At 44.4% G+C, this 19,258-nt stretch overlaps 1 protein-coding gene across 1 annotated transcript in view; it reads left to right on the forward strand.

The window, feature by feature from the left end:
- Pacrg (parkin coregulated) overlaps positions 1 to 19,258 on the forward strand; it is a 475,516-nt gene that overhangs the window by 257,580 nt on the left and 198,678 nt on the right. The window contains exon 4 of the mRNA XM_006975901.4: positions 15,509 to 15,658. Coding sequence (XP_006975963.1) covers positions 15,509 to 15,658 — 150 coding nt within the window. The remainder of the gene's footprint in view (positions 1 to 15,508; positions 15,659 to 19,258) is intronic.

Below are 19,258 nucleotides of genomic sequence, written 5' to 3' on the forward strand. Positions count from 1 at the left end.
TTGCTAGGCAAGCGCTCTACCACTGAGTCAAATCCCCAACCCCCATATTCTATAATTTTTCCTTAATGATTATACTTTGTTAGTCTCTTATTTCTCAATGCATATATTTTAGATGGTTTTAGATCATTTGTTCTTGAAAGGCATTTTTTTTAGGCTTTGGGGTGAGAGGGAACAGTGCTCCATGTCCTTTTACTCATTCACTATAAATAAATTGTTCCTTTGTCAGCATTTAAGTTAGGCAAGATGACCTGTTAGTTACTAACAGAACAGAATCTGATGCCCAGCTGGATTTTGGCTGTAACATAAGCTGCAACAACTTGAACGAAGTTTCACTATTCCGTGTGACACTGTTCCCTCACCTGTAAAATGCGGCTGCTGTATGCATTAACATCTTCCTTCTGATTTATTGTCAGTGTGGTTTTATATGGTATATTTCAAAGGCTTGTATTCTCCAGCTTGATTCAGTCTTATGATTTGTACTGCTTTATTATATGATTAAATTGAATTTGTTTATTCTTCCACGTTCTAGAACAACATCTTTTTATTGACTAACTTTACTATTTGGCAGTCTTGGGCACGTATGTGATTAGTTCTGATTCCTCCCTTTCTGTTTTGGTGGAATAAGTCTGTCTGTCTGTCTTTGTTGCTTTTTTTTTTGCTTTGTGTTTATATTTCCTGAGTTAAATATGTATCTCTAGGGCTAAGGATGTAGCTCAGTAGCAGAGCACTCAGCAGAAGTCCTGCCTTCAGTTTTCAGGGCCACACAGAGGAGAAACAGTACTCTGCTTCAGTCCACCTCACCACATTTTGTGACCATAGCACGCCAGGCTATGTCTCCGGTTCTGTGTGAATTTTGACTTCCTTCCATTCATTTTCTTTTCCTTTTCATTTGTGACTATATTATAAATACTTTGGTAAGAGTTTTTGTTTATTCTTTGATTCAAGGTACTACATTGAAATCGATGAATATTTTAGCATTGAGTTTTTGTTATTTAATTTGTGTTGCCTTAAGAACAGAGAATACAACTTTTCCTAACTTAGATTTTCTTTTTTTTCCCAAACACAATAGCATTTTCACTGGGCTCTAAAAAGCTGACCTGTTGTCATAGTTCAAAATCCCAGCACTGGGGAGGCAGAGGGAAGGGGGCCGGCATGTTAGGGTCAAGTTCAACTTCAGCTCAAGTTTGAGGCTAGTCTGCACTATGTGAGACCCTGTCTCAAAACGAAAAAAAAAATCAGACAAAGAAACTGTCATTTTGTCATCATCCCCAGAAGATAAAAAGAAAGCCCATCCTTATGAGGAAAACCTTAAAGTACATTTATTCTACTAAATTTGTTGATATGATTAAAATAACTTGCAGACTATTCTCTTTTTAATGCTTGGGGAGTGGATGTACGTGTGTGCTCGCATGTGTCTGTGTATGTGATTGTATGGGTGTGTATGTAATTGTATGTGTGTATGTGAGTGTGTGTGTATGTGAGTGTGTGTGTGTGTGCATGTGGACTCAGGTTTGTAGAGCCCCATGAACCATCTCAGTTGAACCAAAAACTTTCAAATAAGACTAGTCTAGCCTTACAGTTTGTCCCCGGGATCTCTGCCTCTGCTTCCCTAGGACTACAATTACAGGCACAACGCCACACCCACCTGTCCTTGAAGTGGGTGCTGAGGATTGGAACTCTGGTTTGTTCAGTAAGCGCTTTATCTACTAAGCTGTCTCCCCAGCCCATATTGCTTTCTTCTTCAGGAACAGATAAGGAAAGTATATAAAAGCTTCTCACGGTAACACCAGCTCCCAGCACTGCTCCCAGTCTGCAAGCCTTTCCCGGGCTTTTCTAGAACTGTATCGGCCCATCCTTCCAGCAGCACTGGAAAGCAGCCACCTCATTCCCAAGCCCTGCGGTACCTCCAACTCAGTCACGTCAGATGGGCAGTGTTATCATATCACAGTGTTTCCAAATGCCAGGGTCAGAATGTGAACCACACCCGGGCCTCGGTGCTGTGTGTGCATCTGCAGGTCGCCATTGCCACAGCATGCAGAAAGCATCCACTCAGCCAGCCACACACCACTCGGGCCTAAGACAAAACTCAGAGAAAGCACCAAAGGTGGAAATTATATAAAACACGTTGAATAATCAAAATGTAAGTTGTGCTGGAAATCAGTCTTTAAAATGATAGCTGAAACATTTCTATTTTGAAATTAAGATGTGTTTTTATAATCATGAGCCAAGTTAAAAATCATAATTATTTAACATGCTAGAAAGCATGTTAGCTGCACAATAATAAAAATGTTACATTAAAATCGCAAACATTCATAAGAACATTGCCTGAAATTAGATTTAAATATCTGCATTTTGTACAGTGTGGTAAGGCATTTACTTAGAGGAAATATATGAAATGTATTTCTAAAGCACATTAAAGACAGCCAAACCAAGTTCCTGTCTTATCAGTTACAGAGCATCGTAAGAAACCAATGGAAGAATGAATTCAGAGTGACTGTCAAGAAAATTAAGGTTGAGCAGATCAAAGCTCAAATGTTATTCGATGTTCTTGAAACTAGCAGGAAAAGCCATTCATAGTTTTAAAAACAAGGAATAGGATTCTTTGATGATGATAAAGGAAATTCTCTCAATTGGAATACAGTAGGCTTTACAATAGCAACCAGTCTCCCAAGCTCCAGGGCATAAAGCAGTGAGTGACTTATAGCAAGTCAGCCTTCTTCCACAGGTTAGTTTCACTCGGAAACCCAGCCTGATTGACATTGCTGGTCACAGCACCCGAGGGATCAAGGGCTCTAGAGGGTCTCCCACAGAGAACGCAACAATTAGTCGCCGCATCCTGAAAGTAACACCCCTCACTTCTAGTCACCGCTCATCAGCCAGACTCAGTCTAGGGCTTGTCTAACCCCAGCAGGGCCCCAGAGTGCAAAGCTACCCTAGACATTATGAATAACAAGTTTCAGAAGCTCTGTATCCTTTTATGCTCTGAAGAAGACTGTCACTTCCAGTCCTGGTGGACAGCGTCCCCGTGAGCTGCCGGCTTCCAGCTCCGCCTCCCTGTGGTGGACACAGTGAAGGTCTTTCATGTTGAGTCCTTTCATCTCCAGCTTGTACTCATCGTCTGGCCCATGGGGAGCTCCTCCCTGTGTGATTCTTAGAAGCCAGCTAGGGTGGGGTTTGCATGTAGATTTCTAGTACAACCTGCTGCAAATCCCCTCCAAAACCCCTTCTCCATTTTCCCCCTACTGCCCTCCGATGATGCCTCAAGCCATGTCTTCTGATGCTTTCTCCTGGCTCAGACCATGTACCTTAAGCCTAGGACAAAGAGCTTTTGTCTCTCAGGCGTAACTGCTTGTGCTCTGTGTCTATCTTGATGATGTCCATGTGTTCCCAGCATGTGCAGCAAGTCACATTGTCAGCCTCTCACCAGCTCCCTGCATTGGCCTGTGCAAACAGCAATGTGACTGCTCTACAGAACTTGCTTGGCTCTTTGCTAACTCTGTGTCTTCGCTCTTGCAGGAATGCCTGCTGCCACCAGCTCACATGCCTAAGCGCTAAGCAGCCTCAGAGCCCTGCTCCAGTATCAGTTTTTCTTTTTGCCTCTCTAGAATCTCCTTTCTACCCCTTCCCCCAACTCCAGTCTTGTCTCCTCTCTCTCAATCTCTCTCTCTCTCTCTCTCTCTCTCTCAGAACATTATAGCTTCTTCTGTCACTTAAAATATAATGTGAAAAAGGACTCTGTCCCCACAGTACCTAGTGAGCTGGCTAGTGAGCAAGAAATACATCAAATATTTCCAAAATCAATATAATAAGGTGCATAACGGCTCTCCTCACTGAAATGTGCACAGTCGCCATTTTCAAAAGTGTAATGTGGCCATTTGGATGTGCTCATGCGATGGGTCTTATGTAAAAGTGCCTTGTAGAGACGCCCGTTCAGCAACCCCAACTAAAGACTGTAATGCTGTGATGCTTCCTGTCAATCAGAGGAAGTTGGGAGTAAATTTCTGTGCATGTTTCTAAATTGCCCAGTGGGATCTTTTGCCTATGACCAGTGGTGTGCATTTGTCAGATGACCTGCTGGAAGGAGAAGTGACCCTGGCCACTCCAACTCACAGAAACAGTGCCAGTCTGCACGTGGCAGGGGCCTGAGACGGTGGCCTCATTAATACACCTCTAATGAGCCAAGGTCACCTGGCTGATGGTGACACCAGGGTCACATGCCCCGCTGACTTGAGGAGCTGTGGCTAAGTGGGAGAGAGCATGGTGACCCCAGCTGAGGAAGCTTGAATACTAACACTCAAAAAGCAAAATATTCTCCTGAAATGACATCCAGTGGACAAAAAGAAAAGAAAAAAGAAAATGACCAGTCGTGATTAGAATGTGAGAACCATAGCACAAAGCAAGAACCTGCTCTGAGAATTCTTTTTAATTAGCAAACACACTTGAATGCAATACCCTTGTAATGATCGAATCATTCCATGCATGTTTCCGGATTTTACAGGTACATTATTTTGAAATTGATAATAAACTATAAAAAATAATAATTTTAATTTAAGAAGAACAAATAAGCTTTTATGTTGGAAAAGAGGTAAATGACTTGGGGTTATTTTGATGACAAGATACCAGAAAAGAAGCATGATTCAAACTGTCTTCATAAAGCTTGCTTACTTAACTCCGATGACTTAAACATCACTTCAGGCATGTTTGCTGTGGTGACTCAATATTGCCAGTCTGTGCTCTGGTATGGGAAGACCATCCGAAAGCTTGCTCCTCCCGGAGTCAGCATGTTCCAAGTAGATTCCAAGACTCTCTGCTCACCTTCACTCTCATCTGTAAGGAAGGCCAAACGCCAGTGTCTCTGCGTTTCCAGAGAAATATGACATCTGTGACAATTGCGCCTACCCAGAGGTTTTAGGGCTATGACCAAGGGGAGAGGGGGAATCCTGGTCCAAGCAGCCTCGAACGTGTCACCCACATATGGTGAAGGTGACGAGAAGAAGAGGTGGCTTTCCAAACTCCGTTCTTCAACATTTCTTGGTTATCCAATCTGCAGAGCGAGGAGTCTGCCTCTTCCAACAGACTGTGAAGGGAGACATGGGTATGTGCCATGAGCCAGAAGTGATCAGTCTGAGATGTAGGGATCATCTGATGCTACAGCAAACTCAGCCTATACCAACCCATTTGAGCATCAACTGAAAGTCTGCAGCCAGTGTGGCATCTTAGCCATGACCTGAGACCCATGTTCTAGAGTGAATATGGCACCTCGGCAAAGCTGTGGCCTGAGACCCATGTTCTAGAGTGAATGTGGCACCTAGGCAAAGCTGTGGCCTGAGACCCACGTTCTAGAGTGAATGTGGCACCTAGGCAAAGCTGTCGCCTGAGACCCACGTTCTAGAGTGAATGTGGCACCTAGGCAAAGCTGTGGCCTGAGACCCACGTTCTAGAGTGAATGTGGCACCTAGGCAAAGCTGTCGCCTGAGACCCACGTTCTAGAGTGAATGTGGCACCTAGGCAAAGCTGTGGCCTGAGACCCACGTTCTAGAGTGAATGTGGCACCTAGGCAAAGCTGTCGCCTGAGACCCACATTCTAGAGTGAATGTGGCACCTAGGCAAAGCTGTCGCCTGAGACCCACGTTCTAGAGTGAATGTGGCACCTAGGCAAAGCTGTGGCCTGAGACCCACGTTCTAGAGTGAATGTGGCACCTAGGCAAAGCTGTCACCTGAGACCCATGTTCTAGTGCTGACCCAACACTCTATGGCAACAAGGTCAGGAGGGAAGTTCTCATCTTTCCTAGAGGAGGAAAGTAATAGGAATCCCAGAGGGCTATGATAAGTTGAGTTCAGGGAAAGCGGTCATGCATGTGCACTCTCAAGCAGACGGGCTATGGAATCTCACCGTCTGACACATGTCACACACTCTGCCTTATCTCCACCCAGTTTCCTCACACTTAACCTGGCATTGCCTTGCTGTCCTCACCTTCCATCCAAACAGAGCCAGAACGTGGAACCCTGCGTCGCCCTGTGAATCCACTTATGGGAGTAGTGTCCTGTTGAAGGCACAGTGGTGTCAACCCAAGGCAGAGGCTAAATGACAACCTCAGCACTTGGTCACCTTCCGGAACTGAAGATCCTCTGGACCTGTGAGGAGGAATCAAAATCAGGCCGAGGCCTGTGTGAACACGGACATCGGAAATCCAACATAAAAGCATAGCAATGGCAGAAGTGAGAGCAAAAGATGGCAGCTGACCATGCCAGGAAGTCATGACAGAGCCAGAGAGACAGTGCCAACACCATCCAGGGGCAGGGCAGCTGCAGGCAGGATCCATCACCATTACTGTCCTTCCCTGTCTCCAGTAAGCTAATGTCCACGCTCAGTACCGAGGCACGGTGCCTTATTTTCACAATGGGGCCAATAATGGCTCCCAACATATGGGATCATGTCTGTGGTAGAATGAACTAGTGCATTTAAAGCTTCCAACAGATCATGTGACATGTGTGGGATAAATGTTGTCACCATCGTCCTCAGCCTTAGTGTCAACATCTTTAAGTCACCTGGGCTAAAGCCTCATGCAGGCAGTCAGCCATGACACCATTCCAAAGTGCATGTTGATTCAGGCTGTGACCTTCTTGAAGTTATATCATACTGTGAAAAAAAAAAGTGTTCTCCAATGCCTTCCCTGAAAAGACTCCATTTTACAGCATTTGACTTCACTTGGAGTGAAAATTCCTTGGTCACTATGACTTACTCCTTAAAAACAAGCCACTGGTGCTCAGGACACAGGATGATTCTTGCACCTTGGTGGACACACAAATAACCCACAAGGTACCGCCTGTTAAGTAATGCATCCCTAAGGATAGACATGTGCTATGCTGTTTAATTGAAGAAAATGTGGACTCTATGAGCTGATCACATGAATATCTTGAAATTATATCTAGAAAACGGGGCCTGGAAACTTACTGAGCACACCAGAGCAAGCAAAGGGTTGATGATCTTCACCTGGACACCTAACACAGGTGTGGTGATGACTTCGACAGATCCATCACCTGACCACCTAGTGTGTGCATCCATGGAACCCACAGTCAGAGAACTCCCAGCCATCTCATTGGCTTCAGCTCAGCTTGATTTCCCACTCAACTGGCTGCCTTTCTTCTGTCTGTTTGTCCACCCATCTGGACCAATCACCTGTCTGTCCACCTGTATATTCATCTGGACCCGGTCTTGCCCGTTGCTTCTAAGAGCTCGATGATCCTGCAGCTCAGTTCTATAGCCTGACTACACCCCAAGACTCAGTTAAAACTGTGACCTCATACCTTGACCCTGGAGCAGCCTCTCCAGCAGACCTCCAGCAGGGTTATTTACCTTGTTCCCTCAGGGACTCTGCCTCTTGGTAGGGCCTCTGTGGGAGTCCCTGACCTCTGAGGTGACCTTCTTTGGCCTTTGCAGCCATTCCATAACCTCTGCATGTATTTCCTGTGTGGTCTGAGAGTTGGTGCTGCTCCCAGTGAAACCAGTGCACCTTGTGAAAGTATTAAAATGCCAATAAAGTCTGACAGCGGAAAAGCACAAACATTTGTCTAAGTTTCTGAAACTGTGTGCTCAGAACAACAAACCTTGCTTTCTGAAAGCTGCCATGAGCTTTTTGACTCCATCACTGTGATTTATTCCTTTAAGAATTCCTTAAGAATAAGCCACTGAGTCAAGGACAGCACAAGAAAACAGACAGAATCAGCTAAACTGGGTTCACAGGGGCTCACAGAGACTGGACCGACAACCAGGGAGCCTGCAGGACTGACCTAGGCACACTATGTGTATGTTACAGTTGTGTAGCTTGGTCCTCCTGTGGGGCTCCTAACAGTGGGAGCAGAGGCTGTCTCTGACTCTTTCGCTGGCTTTTGGAACCCTACTCCTCATACTGGGTCACCTTGTCCAGCCTTAACACATGGGGAGGTGCTTAGTCTCACTACAACTTGATGTGCCATGCTTTGTTGATGTCCATGGGAGGCCTGCTTTTACCTGACCAGAAACAGAGGAGGAGGTGGGGACGGAGGGGGGAGGGGGGACTGGGAGGAGAGGAGGGAGGGGAAGCTGCAGCCAAAAATGAAAGGATAAATTAAAAAACAAACAAACAAAAAAAAAACCCAATAAGCCACTGGTGCCCAGGACCCAGCGTGGTGGAGGCTTCCTGCTTAGTCAGCGCAGGAGTTAGTTCACTGGCATTTTTAACGATCTCCTCAATGTCTAGCCCCGGTGTGCACCAGGGCATGGGGCAGTACCTCCTGACTGAGGGCACGCTGGAAGAAAAAGAAGTGCAGCTGTTAGGGGTGCGGACTTGAGACTCAGGCAGAAATCCCACTTACCATTAACTAGCTCTGTAGTGTTAGACCATCTAATTCCTTCAACCCCCCAGGAGACTAGAAATACCACTGTCCAGAGGTGCGAGGAGTCACAGGATTATGTCGGTAAAACATTACTGTGCCAAAACAAATTGGTAAATAGTGTGTGTGTGTGTGTGTGTGTGTTTCTGTGTTTCTGTGTGTCTGTGTGTATGTCTTGTGTGTGTATTCCTTAGTTTCCTTGTCTTTGCAGATTCTCAACTTTCAATCACCAAAATAGATGATAAGTTTTGATTCAGAAAGATTCACTGACTCTACAAAAGAGAATTTCAATGGACTGAAGTCGGTCCAATGCAGACCTCTGAAGTACCCCATCAAGGAAAGGTTAATACAAGATATCAACGCTTGCTACTACTGGGATTCAGTTATTCACAAAGGAATAGCAAGAAAAAGAGGAAATTCTAGTTCTCAAACCCTCTTCTAACTGTTAGGGGGTTGCTGATATTATTGTTTACTTGGTTTTGTTTGTCTTTAAAGGCAGTGTCTTGTGTGTCCCAGGCTGGTCTGGACTTGTGTAGTTGAGGAGGATTCCTGTCTCCACCTCCAATGCACCATCTCACCCTGTTGATGTGGTGCTGGGGATGGAAACCTGGAACTCGTGCATGCCAAGCACACTGTCAACCAAGCTATGTATGTCCCAGCCTTCCATCTCTGGGTCTTACACCAGCTAGAGCAGGCACACACTGTCGTTTTTCTACATGCTTCCAAATTACTTCCCCGAATAATCACTCCTAAAGTTGTACCAGAATTTGCTCTCAGGCTTAGCAGTGTGTGCATTTCCTGCCCTTCATTGAGAAGGATGGGGCTCCTGTATCTCCGAAATTGTTGTGTCCACCTACTTTTTATTTCATGTACATCTCTGAATTCCCTACTTTGCATAAGACCTGTATATACCATGTCCTTCCTGGCCATGAGTCCCACCTTCTAAAAGCTATGACAAATTTAGTGACCCTTTCTCAATAAAAGTAGGGAATGTACCAGTGCCTCTTAGCAGCAATGCCCACTTGATACAAAAGGTTATCATCTGATTTCACTCTGAAAGCAGTAGCAAGGCTAACTCCTTCCTTGGGCATCGTATGACATCCCACTCCTTCAAGATGAACTGAGTAGACATCTCTGTACACAGGGGCAGGGTGCACTGAGAGAAGAGCCCTGCCTTGCCAATGACAGCACACAGGAGGTAAGCTCACATCCAGATGCCAGCCGCTGTACCAGGCACTCAGTATGAGGGATACCCAGACCCAGCTTCAGCTACAAGAATGAAAGGAGTGTGTGGGTGACACAGGTCCTCACAGAGCCTTGAGAGTACAAAATCGAGCATGCTGGTGACCACCTCTCTGAGAGCATTTCAGAGACTGACTGATGCTTTTATCTGTTCAAACAAACAGTATCACTTCTAAGAAAAACGAAATACTCAATACGATGAAAGTCCACTTTTACCAAGTACTAAATTGCATTAATGGTTCTAAAACAGTACAAAACTTAGAATAAACAAATATAAGTACTAAAATAATTCTCCACCCTGTGGATACACTGTTTTCTTCTTTAACAGTTTGATGACCATGGAAGGTTTTGGTTGTTTCCAATCATAAGCAGCACTGGTTTTAGCATCCTTTCATAACTGAGTACACAGTTTCATACTTAGGCTAATGCCCAAGAGGTGAATTGCTGGGCTCAGTATCATGTGCATTTGTATGACTCTGAGGAGAACTGCTGCATCTGTTCGGGCCACAGCATCTGTTAACATCTCTCTTTTCCCAAACGTGCTTCTGATCCAACTAATAATATTTCAATGACTATTTTTGCTAATATGCTATCCCAAACTTATTTTGATTACCAATGAGTTTGAACATTGTAGAATATTAGCTGCTCATTTGTCTATGTTAATACCTGTATTATTGGCTCACATTATTAGACCATTCTAATGGGATTCTTTTACTGGACTATGACAGCTATTTGTATATTAAAGATATTAACCTTATGGCATATTTCAAAAGTATTTTTAGACTTCATGTTTGGCTTTCATTTTGTTGGGTGTGTTTGACTCTAAGCAGAGATGATCCACAGAAATGTTTCTGTGTTTTCTGGTTCTGCAGTAGCAAATCGTATCTAATAGTAGGAAATGTTCTCACTTCACAAAATTCATAGTGGTAATGGATTTTAGGCCTAAGAAAATTGTATGTGGAGCTTATAACCATCTAAGATGAATAAATTTTACCACTTTGACTTCAAATTATTTTTTCCTTATTCTTCAGCAATTTCTCTATATCTGTAAGCTCTATCATGTTGATTATACTTGAAGGCAGAAAGCTGTACAATAGAAATCCAATTTCCTGAATAGAAAGGTTCTATAATGTCAGTAGACTCTTCATGTTAGACCTTTCAAAACCTTGAATCTTGAGTTCAAAGTCCTCACTTACAACTTGCCAACAGCTGCAGAGGGATAAACACATCTCCCCTCATTCAGGCCCCAGAATCACGTTCCCTTTATATCTGTTAACACACTTTCTCAAAGGCAAAGAGCTCTGTTTCCTACTCCACCATCCCCAAATCATATTTTGTAATTCCACTGGGAAAGTAAGACAAAAAGACTTGATATTATGAATCAGTTCCTCAAAAATGAGAAACAAAATCACATGAACTAAAATGGAAATGGGCAGTATAAAAACTCAATCCTTCTTGGGGCTGGGGCACGATGGTTCATTCATGGATGTGTGGACAATGGCGCAGTTTGGGCTGGGATGAAGACAGCTTGAAAACCTAAGTTTGGTCCCAGAACCCATATGAAAAGTCTAGTGCTGATACACTAGTAATCCCAGCACTGGGGAGGTTGAGGCAGGCAGATCTCTGAAGCTTGCTCACCAGACAGCCTAATCTACTCAGTGAGCTCCAGACCTATAAGAGATAATGTCTCAAAGCATTAGGTGACCACTCATGAATAATGACACCCAAGGTTGACCTCTGGCCACTACACACACATGTATGTATGTGCACATGCATCTATATGCACACATGTGTATATATATACAAAAAAAAGATAAAGAAAAAATTCCTCTTAATGAAATTAAGGATATTTTTATACAGCACTCCAGTTTTCTCTCACAGCTACTGTGAAGAAATGTTCTTGCTTCCCAGAAAGGACACAGCATTCCTTTTCATGCTCCATTCGGAGTAACAGGGCAAGCACTGTGGCTGCCAGTCATTGTCAATAACATTGCAATAAAATTTATCACAACCATGCTAACTCAATCAAGGTTGCAATGCAATTATCGCCTTAAAGCTATGTCTGATATTCTCTTGAGATGAGAGAGGACATTAATAACCCCTGAGTGACCAGGTAGCTATACATATAATCCCAGCTAGAAAATTAAGGTACATTTGTATACACACACACATCAGTATGTTCTACATGTCAAGTCTCTTCCCTGACATTTGTTATAGATGGGCACATACAATCTTTGGGATGAATATCTAATGGAAAAGCACATTCAGGAGCCGCTACAGCCACCAAAACTACCACCTTCAGACATTCATCTCCTCAAGGACTCTCACAGTATTTTCTGCCTTTGATAGCAATGTTTTGTCATTGCGTTTTCCTGGAAAAAAGTCCACAAAATGGAAAGTTCAGCATAGCTCTGAGGGCTTTGTAGGCTTGTGATAGGAGAGAGAGAAGAATGGGCAGAAAAGGCAGAAACCCAGACTCCCAAGTGTCTGGTGGTTACATCGCTCAGGTCCTCCATGGATGCATACCTACATACTCATGCTTTTCACCAAAAGGTGCTCAAGAAGAGGGAAGAGCACATTCACAGTTATGAGACCAGCTAATCTATCTCCCCATGACCTTAGTGCACTCTCATCTGCCCAGCTGGAGCAGGCTCCCTTCCCCAGGGAGGGGTCTGTGTTTCTAGTGTACTTCCCTGCATGAAAATTCTATAACCAAATAGCGTCTATTGTTCTCTGTGGTTTGTCCTTGTGTCTAAGAGAGTTCCATGATCCTGAAACTAGGCTGAGTATCATTATGATTGGCTGCTTACTAACCTTGTCTTGTTAAGAACAGTCGTCATACTTGTGGTGTATGCTTACTATCTGTTGCCATACTAGACTGTAATCCCCAAGCGGACGTTAGCATCTGTGTCTTGTTCATTTCAATACTTCCAATTCCTAAAACTATGAGGAACACATAATATGCTCTCAGCAAACGTTGACCAAGGAGGATTAGTAATCTAAGATGTATAAAGTGCTAGGTTCCATTCCTGGCACAAAGAAGTGCTCCATGCAGGGTAGTTTGGATAAGACCAGAAACAGGCTCGCTGCCCACTGCCCGCTCCGCTCTCAGCCTCCTTCCCACCGGTGCTCAAACACTCTGCTCTGACTGTCTTGTCGCCACAGCTTGCAGAGGAAATTGCAGCATTCTATTTTTAGTTGTTTTTCAGAAGATTCAGCGTGGCCTGCAAAGTGTGTAAAAGCTGTGATGACGGGCCATCACGCCACCACGTCCTGCAGTTATATTTAGGTGGGCTCCTGGAGCGAAGGCTGAGCGCCCCCGTTCATTACATTCATGTTTACTTTCAATCCGACCAGGGAGGTAGCCTTGATGGGACCAGAAGTTGTGGGGCTGCTCTGAAGCGTGTTCATTCTCCATCCCCCAATGTTCCTGGAGAAGATAAAGCTGACCTCAACTTTATTGTTAAAAACTTCCCAGTGTTTCCACAGGAAATCTCTGAAACCGCTAAACAAACGGTGCTTTCAACTCTTGGACTTTTCACTGAGGATTGGGTTGAGTTTAAACTTACCCTGATTATCTCCCTGGATCTGGCTGATCTTCCATTTCCTCTGAGAAAGAAGAGCAGAGGGCGACATTAAGTTCTTGGAGTGGGCGGTTGGATATGAACAAGTGAAAATGGACACTCAGGACCAGAGAGGAAAATATGAGGAAGAGGACCCAAAATCAGAGAGAGGGAGGTGCAAATGAGGACCTAGAGCCAGAGGGAGAGGGGCAAAGGGTGAAGACCTAGAACTAAGAGAGAGAAGGTGATGATGTTGACCCGGGACCATCAGGGGAGAAGGTGATGATGTTGACCGGGACCATCAAGGGAGAAGGTGATGATGGTGACTGGGGTCTGAGAAATTTTGAGGATGGAAACAGAACCAGAGGAGGAAAGGTGAGAACAGACACCAAGAACCAGACCGAGGAAAGAAGATGTGGGTGAAGATCCAGGATCCAAGGAGAGAGAGGCCAAGAGGAGAGACTCAGGACCAGAGGAAGGGAGGTACTCATGGAACAGAAGACATAAATTCAAGCATACTCTGATACAGAAACAGACAATTTTCCAACATAGGGAATATGAGAGATGAGAATTGGTTTTGACCTTGAGTAACAGGGAACCAGCCAGGTCACATCACAGAGTAAAGAAAAAGTTCATACTGAATGAGATGTGTTTGCAATACCAGAGCTGCTGGAAGTGTGAGCTGAACTCAGGGACAATGTGAGGACTCCTCCCAGGTTACCGGCCATCTCCTGGAGAGCTCGGCTGCTTTAGCCCTTGCTTTAAGGTCGTAGTCAATCCTTTTTTGTTAGGAGGTGGAAGATCTTAGAAACAGGAGCCTTTAGCTTATATCTTAGAGTAGTTAGGGGCTCCACGTCCTGTCAACCCTCTGGCCCCATAATAGATGCTTTGTGTGGCTCTTCATCTCAACCATTTTAAGACCGTCATCTTAGAAAGCAAATGACAGGCTGCTGTGATTAAGGAAACCAGGACCAAGAAAGAATCAATGAGCTCACACGCTAACATCAATGTCCTGGTTCCACGCTGGAGAAAGAGCACCTTTCAGCCCCTGCAGAGATGGACCTCCAGGTTATTTAACAGCCGTTTGTCTTGCTCTGCAGTAGCTTGTTGCTTTGTGCTCAGAACTGTTCTTTAGGCTTGTGTGTGTTCCTTTGGTCTCACTTTATTATGGTTGACTCTTTGTAGGGCAATGCTTGTTTTCTGTATTTCCTCCCTGCCTTCTTAAGCGTCTATGTACATTTTATGTTCACTTCTACCAAAAATACTACCTGTGTTGGTAACCAATCTATAGTTTCTCCACATGTACACTTGCCAAGTTCTATCTCCTAAAATAAAGGTTGTTTCATGATAATAGCTTTGAGAACAGCAGGAATCAGGGCTGGAAAGATGGCCCAATTGATAAACTGCTTGCCACATGAGCATAAAGATTTAAGTTTGGATCCATAGCCAGGCACGTAAAAAGCTAGACATGGCAGTATATGCTTATAATCTCATCGATGGACAATTCCTGGGACTTGCTGGCCACAGTCTGTGAGTGACGCTGCCTCAAAGAAGCAAAGTGTAAATCAAGTGATGAAGAAGTCTGTTGACCTCTGACATGCATGTGTACATAAACACACAGAGAGAAAGGGATGGGGAGAAAGAGAACAGCGGGATTCTTAGCTGAGGGAGATCATTGCACAAAAGCTCAGCTGTTGGTAGCTGGTGGCCTGTGCAATCATCTGCGCCACTGACACTAGGTGGCCTTTAATGCTCTATGCCACCTGTCCTTCTCTTCCTGCTCAAACCACCAGCCTCTTCTCTGGATGGAAACACAAAAAGTAGATAGGCATGGTGGTGCACACCTTTAATCCAGCACTTGTGAGGCAGAGGCAGGCGGGTCTCTATGTTTGAGGCCAGCCTGGGCTACAGAGCGAGTTCCAAAACAGACAGGGCTGTTACAAGAGAAACCCTGATTTGGAAAAGAAGAAGAAGGAGAAGGTGAAGAAGAAGAAGAGGAGAAAGAGGAGGACAAGGAGGGGGGAGGAGAGGGGAAGAGAAGAGGGGAGGAGAAGGAGAAGAAGAAAAGAAGGAAAGAAAGAAAGAAGAAAGCAAAGGAAAAAGGAAAGGAAAGAAAAAAATGTTGTCAGAGTTGGTGAGGAGCCCACAAGTGACCACATAAGATGCGATCCTCAGCAGGGGCTGCACCACCTCAGCCGGAGCTGTAGTGATAAGGCCCTCTTGGCCCCCGGTAGAACACAGCTTAATTAAATGCAGCTATGAGACAGTGCCGCCTCAATGTCATAGAATTCACACACAACATTTTCTATTGTTGCTTTTCTACCACACAGATGCTCTGAACCTCCGAAACCGACAGGTCATCTGTGTCACACTCAAAGTCCTCCAGCATCTGGTTGTGTCGGCCGAGATGGTGGGTGAAGCCTTGGTACCCTACTACCGTCAGATCCTCCCAATCCTGAACATCTTCAAGAACATGAATGGTGAGTGACCCCAGGAGCAAATGTCTCCTCAGCCCTGGAATGAGGATGTGGGTTGAAGGCGGACCAAGGAGTCCCTGATTGGGACTATCTCCTTCAGTTTGGAGATCTACAATGTGTAGCCCGACCCTTCTCCCACTGTCCCTCTGGAAACAGTCTAATCAGCAATTCCTCTTATTACTCCTCACATGTATGGCCCACCCACTCTGTGGAGGAACCCCGAAATGCTTCTGTCCGTTTCCAGTAATTAAACTGTATAGATTTCTTTACTACTCCTTGAATACATTAGAAGGTTTTGATTCTCCCCGCAAAACTTTGTAGCCCACTATTTATAAATTGATTGGAGGTGAGTGTTTTAAACGCTGTTCAAATGTGGTAGGCAGTGTAGAGCCTTTTAACATCTGAGCTTTCATTTCAAGGGGGAAAAAACACAAAAATGATATTTTTTCTGCTCTTAGTTGCTGATACTTAGTAATTTGTCATTAATAATTTTCAGTGACTTGGATGGTAAGTACTGATTAAAAGTAGATATGAGAGTCAATGTATCTCTTAAAAACTGTTCTTCACTTAGCCTCAGAGGCATGGATGCTCTCAAAGGAATGTTTACCCTGCACAGATCTGTATCAAGTCTTTGCAAACATTGGCAGGCCGCGGCTGTGGGTTTGCTCCCTGGCCGTCTGATTTCCCTGAAAGTACATGAATCTCATTTTCTTTTGTTGCTAACTTTGAAGTTCCGTACTTCTCACATGCGTGGAAGGAGTCAACATTTGAAGTTAGTTCCTGACAGCCATGTAAATAAGTTGGTAATTTAGCGGAACGCAGCATGAAAATTTTGCAACACGGTCTGCTCATTGTACGTACAGGAAAACAATATCAAACAAAAAGCCAAGTGTGTGGCAGCCCCTGCCACAGACAAGCCTGGTATTTAGAGTAACCTTCGTTGAATGTAGTCACTGATTGCTGTTGAACCTGCATCGTGTATTCACTACTCAGGGCACTGTAGAGTTCTCAGGAGCTCTCTAGCTGTCTTTGGGTCATACGACCCAATTCTATGTTTGTGGTCCATCTCAAGCCATCTGAAGAGGAGAAGGCCACGTTGACACTTAAGCAAGAGGAAATTTAAAACTGTGTTCCAGTAATTTAGTTTCATACTGTTCAAGCAATTGTTTTGGTAATAGCATTCCTATGTTATAAAAATACTTAAAACATTATTTACTCCTAATTAATATTTTTACCATATGGCAGCATCAAATATCTGTGTATTTATAGAAAGACTCCACAATAATGTCGTTCAATTATGGCTCAAAAGGAAACTGTAAGCTTCCTTGTATTCTTGTATTTCGATCCTAGCTCAACTTGAAGGAGCTAGGGCCAGAAGTAGAGATCTGTTGGGAGGATACAGAGTGGCTGTTCAAAAACTCTAGGTTAATATTCTGAAGCCTGAGTCTCACAAATATTTTCTCAGTACTCCTCACACAAACCTACAAAATGCTCACGGTTAGTACTCCCATCATTGTATTATGAAGCTTGCCTCTCTGTAGCTTTTCTCCCTTATAAACATTTGTATCTGAATTTGATGCATGGAGATTGGGCCTGCTCACACTTCTTCTGTCTTGCTTAAGCATGGAGGAATAGATGCATCCACAATGTGATATGCTCTCGTCATACGATAAAAACCTACAACTTAAATCTAAGCAACATTTTGTATCCTTGTGTGAAAATGAAGGGCACTGGTGAAGCCCAAGAGAAAACCCAGTTCTTGGGTACCAAACTTGGGAGGCAGGACTGATTCAGCCACCACGACAGTCCTCCTGGGGTTCTGGGCTGTAAAGCAAAGCTGCTCGTCCCCTGCTGTTTCCTAGGTACAGCTTCTCTTTACGTCTGTAGCTAGCAAATGCCCATCTGCCTAGTACAGGGAGAGGTTGCTTGTCTGTAGGAATACCCATTGCGAGTCCACCGTGGGACATGCATAGTTGATCTAAGGCACCATCGGTTTCAAACACAACTAGCAGTTCCGGAATATTCCCCAGTGCACACATCAGAAATTCCATGTTCAAACTGCTTTTCTGTCAAACATTTTTCTGACATTTGAGAGGCAGAATATTGTCTTCTGCTTCATTTTCTCCTCTTCTCCAAAGCCTGTCACCACAGTGCCGGGGTGAGGCACAGTACGTTCTGAGGGGCCTGGAATAAAACTGGATCCTTATTCCCTAAGAATGGAGTGCTCTTCTGTAAAGGGGCCCTGCACTCCTAGAAGTGTCTCTGCAACCCAGATCCAGGTCATGAGGATCTCACTCCAGGACTCCCAGATGTATTAGTGTTTATACCAGGAAAATGGTTTCCTTAACAGTAGTTTTTATTAAAAATCCACTTCATGATTGTAGATATTATACCCATATCCACAGAGCCATGATTCTTATTTTATTTAAGCAGGTATCTCTCACAACTTGTCATTACTTTTCATTAAAATTATCTCAGAGACCCTCAGTAATAACATCAGGGAGAAACATCTTATAGACTCCAAAGCATGTGACAATAATTTCACGTTTCTATACATCTGCTACTCCAAGCTTGGCTTTTATGCAAATTGATGTCTTGTTAAACTTAGCTTCAAATATGTTTCTTCCAAGTCCTACCACAAAATCCTTTTAAAATGGGACCAGATATAAATGATAGAAAGAATGGGCGAATACATCCTTTCAAATGTAACGGCCCTGCTCTTCCGTCTGCCCCCTTGAAGCGCACCCTCCAGCTTAGTTCTCCCATCTGATCTTTCACAACGCCTTTCTTGTTTTAATGTGAAATAACTTCTTCTGAAACAAACAGTGGGGGGGGGGGAGCAGGCAGGGAGCCAGGCAAACCTGTTAGCAGTTGCCCACAGTGAGGAAACCAGGCTCCCAGGTTCAGGGGACCTGTCCTTCAGAAAGCAGCCCAGGGAGAAAATGGTGCAACCTAGAGCATCGATTTGCACCACGTCTGCCCTGCTGAGGTGTTAAATCTTAGCCAGCTGTTTAACTTCATTCCTGCTCTGGAAGAGGATACTCATCTCACCTCGCAGGAGACAGGAAGGGGGTGGTGGAAACATCCGGCCACCAAGGACAAGCTCCCAGGAGCTACTTCCTTCAGCTAGGCCTCATCTGCTGAAATTTCCAGAGCCCCTGAGGTAGCCCACCACCTAGGGAACAACCCTTCAATGCACACACTTTTGGGAGACACTTCATATCTAAACCATGATAACAGTTTTTTGTAAGGGCTGGTGTGATCGTTAGAGACAATGAGTTCCTAGCCCCATGATGAAGTAAAACAGCCATTACCATACAAATTTGTAGTATGATCTTACAGAAAATGTAGCAATGCTTTGTAAGCTATCGTCCAGCAGCCCATCTGTGTGGTGGAGGTTCTCTGTGGAGCCTGTAACGCTGTCCCCACTGGGTAACTGCCAGTGTGACCCCCCCATACTCCGTGAGTAAGATGCAGGCTCCTGGTCTCACCAGCCATGCCAGCGTCCATCTTATTTCTGATGACTACATGCTAGGTGAGTTTCTCTGTAAGTTAAAGGACAAATTGTTTTCCAATCCGTCCTTCCCTTGCAAAATGTTTAAG

This window comes from Peromyscus maniculatus, chromosome 16 (genome assembly GCF_049852395.1).
Source record: "Peromyscus maniculatus bairdii isolate BWxNUB_F1_BW_parent chromosome 16, HU_Pman_BW_mat_3.1, whole genome shotgun sequence".
Taxonomy (NCBI): domain Eukaryota; kingdom Metazoa; phylum Chordata; class Mammalia; order Rodentia; family Cricetidae; genus Peromyscus; species Peromyscus maniculatus.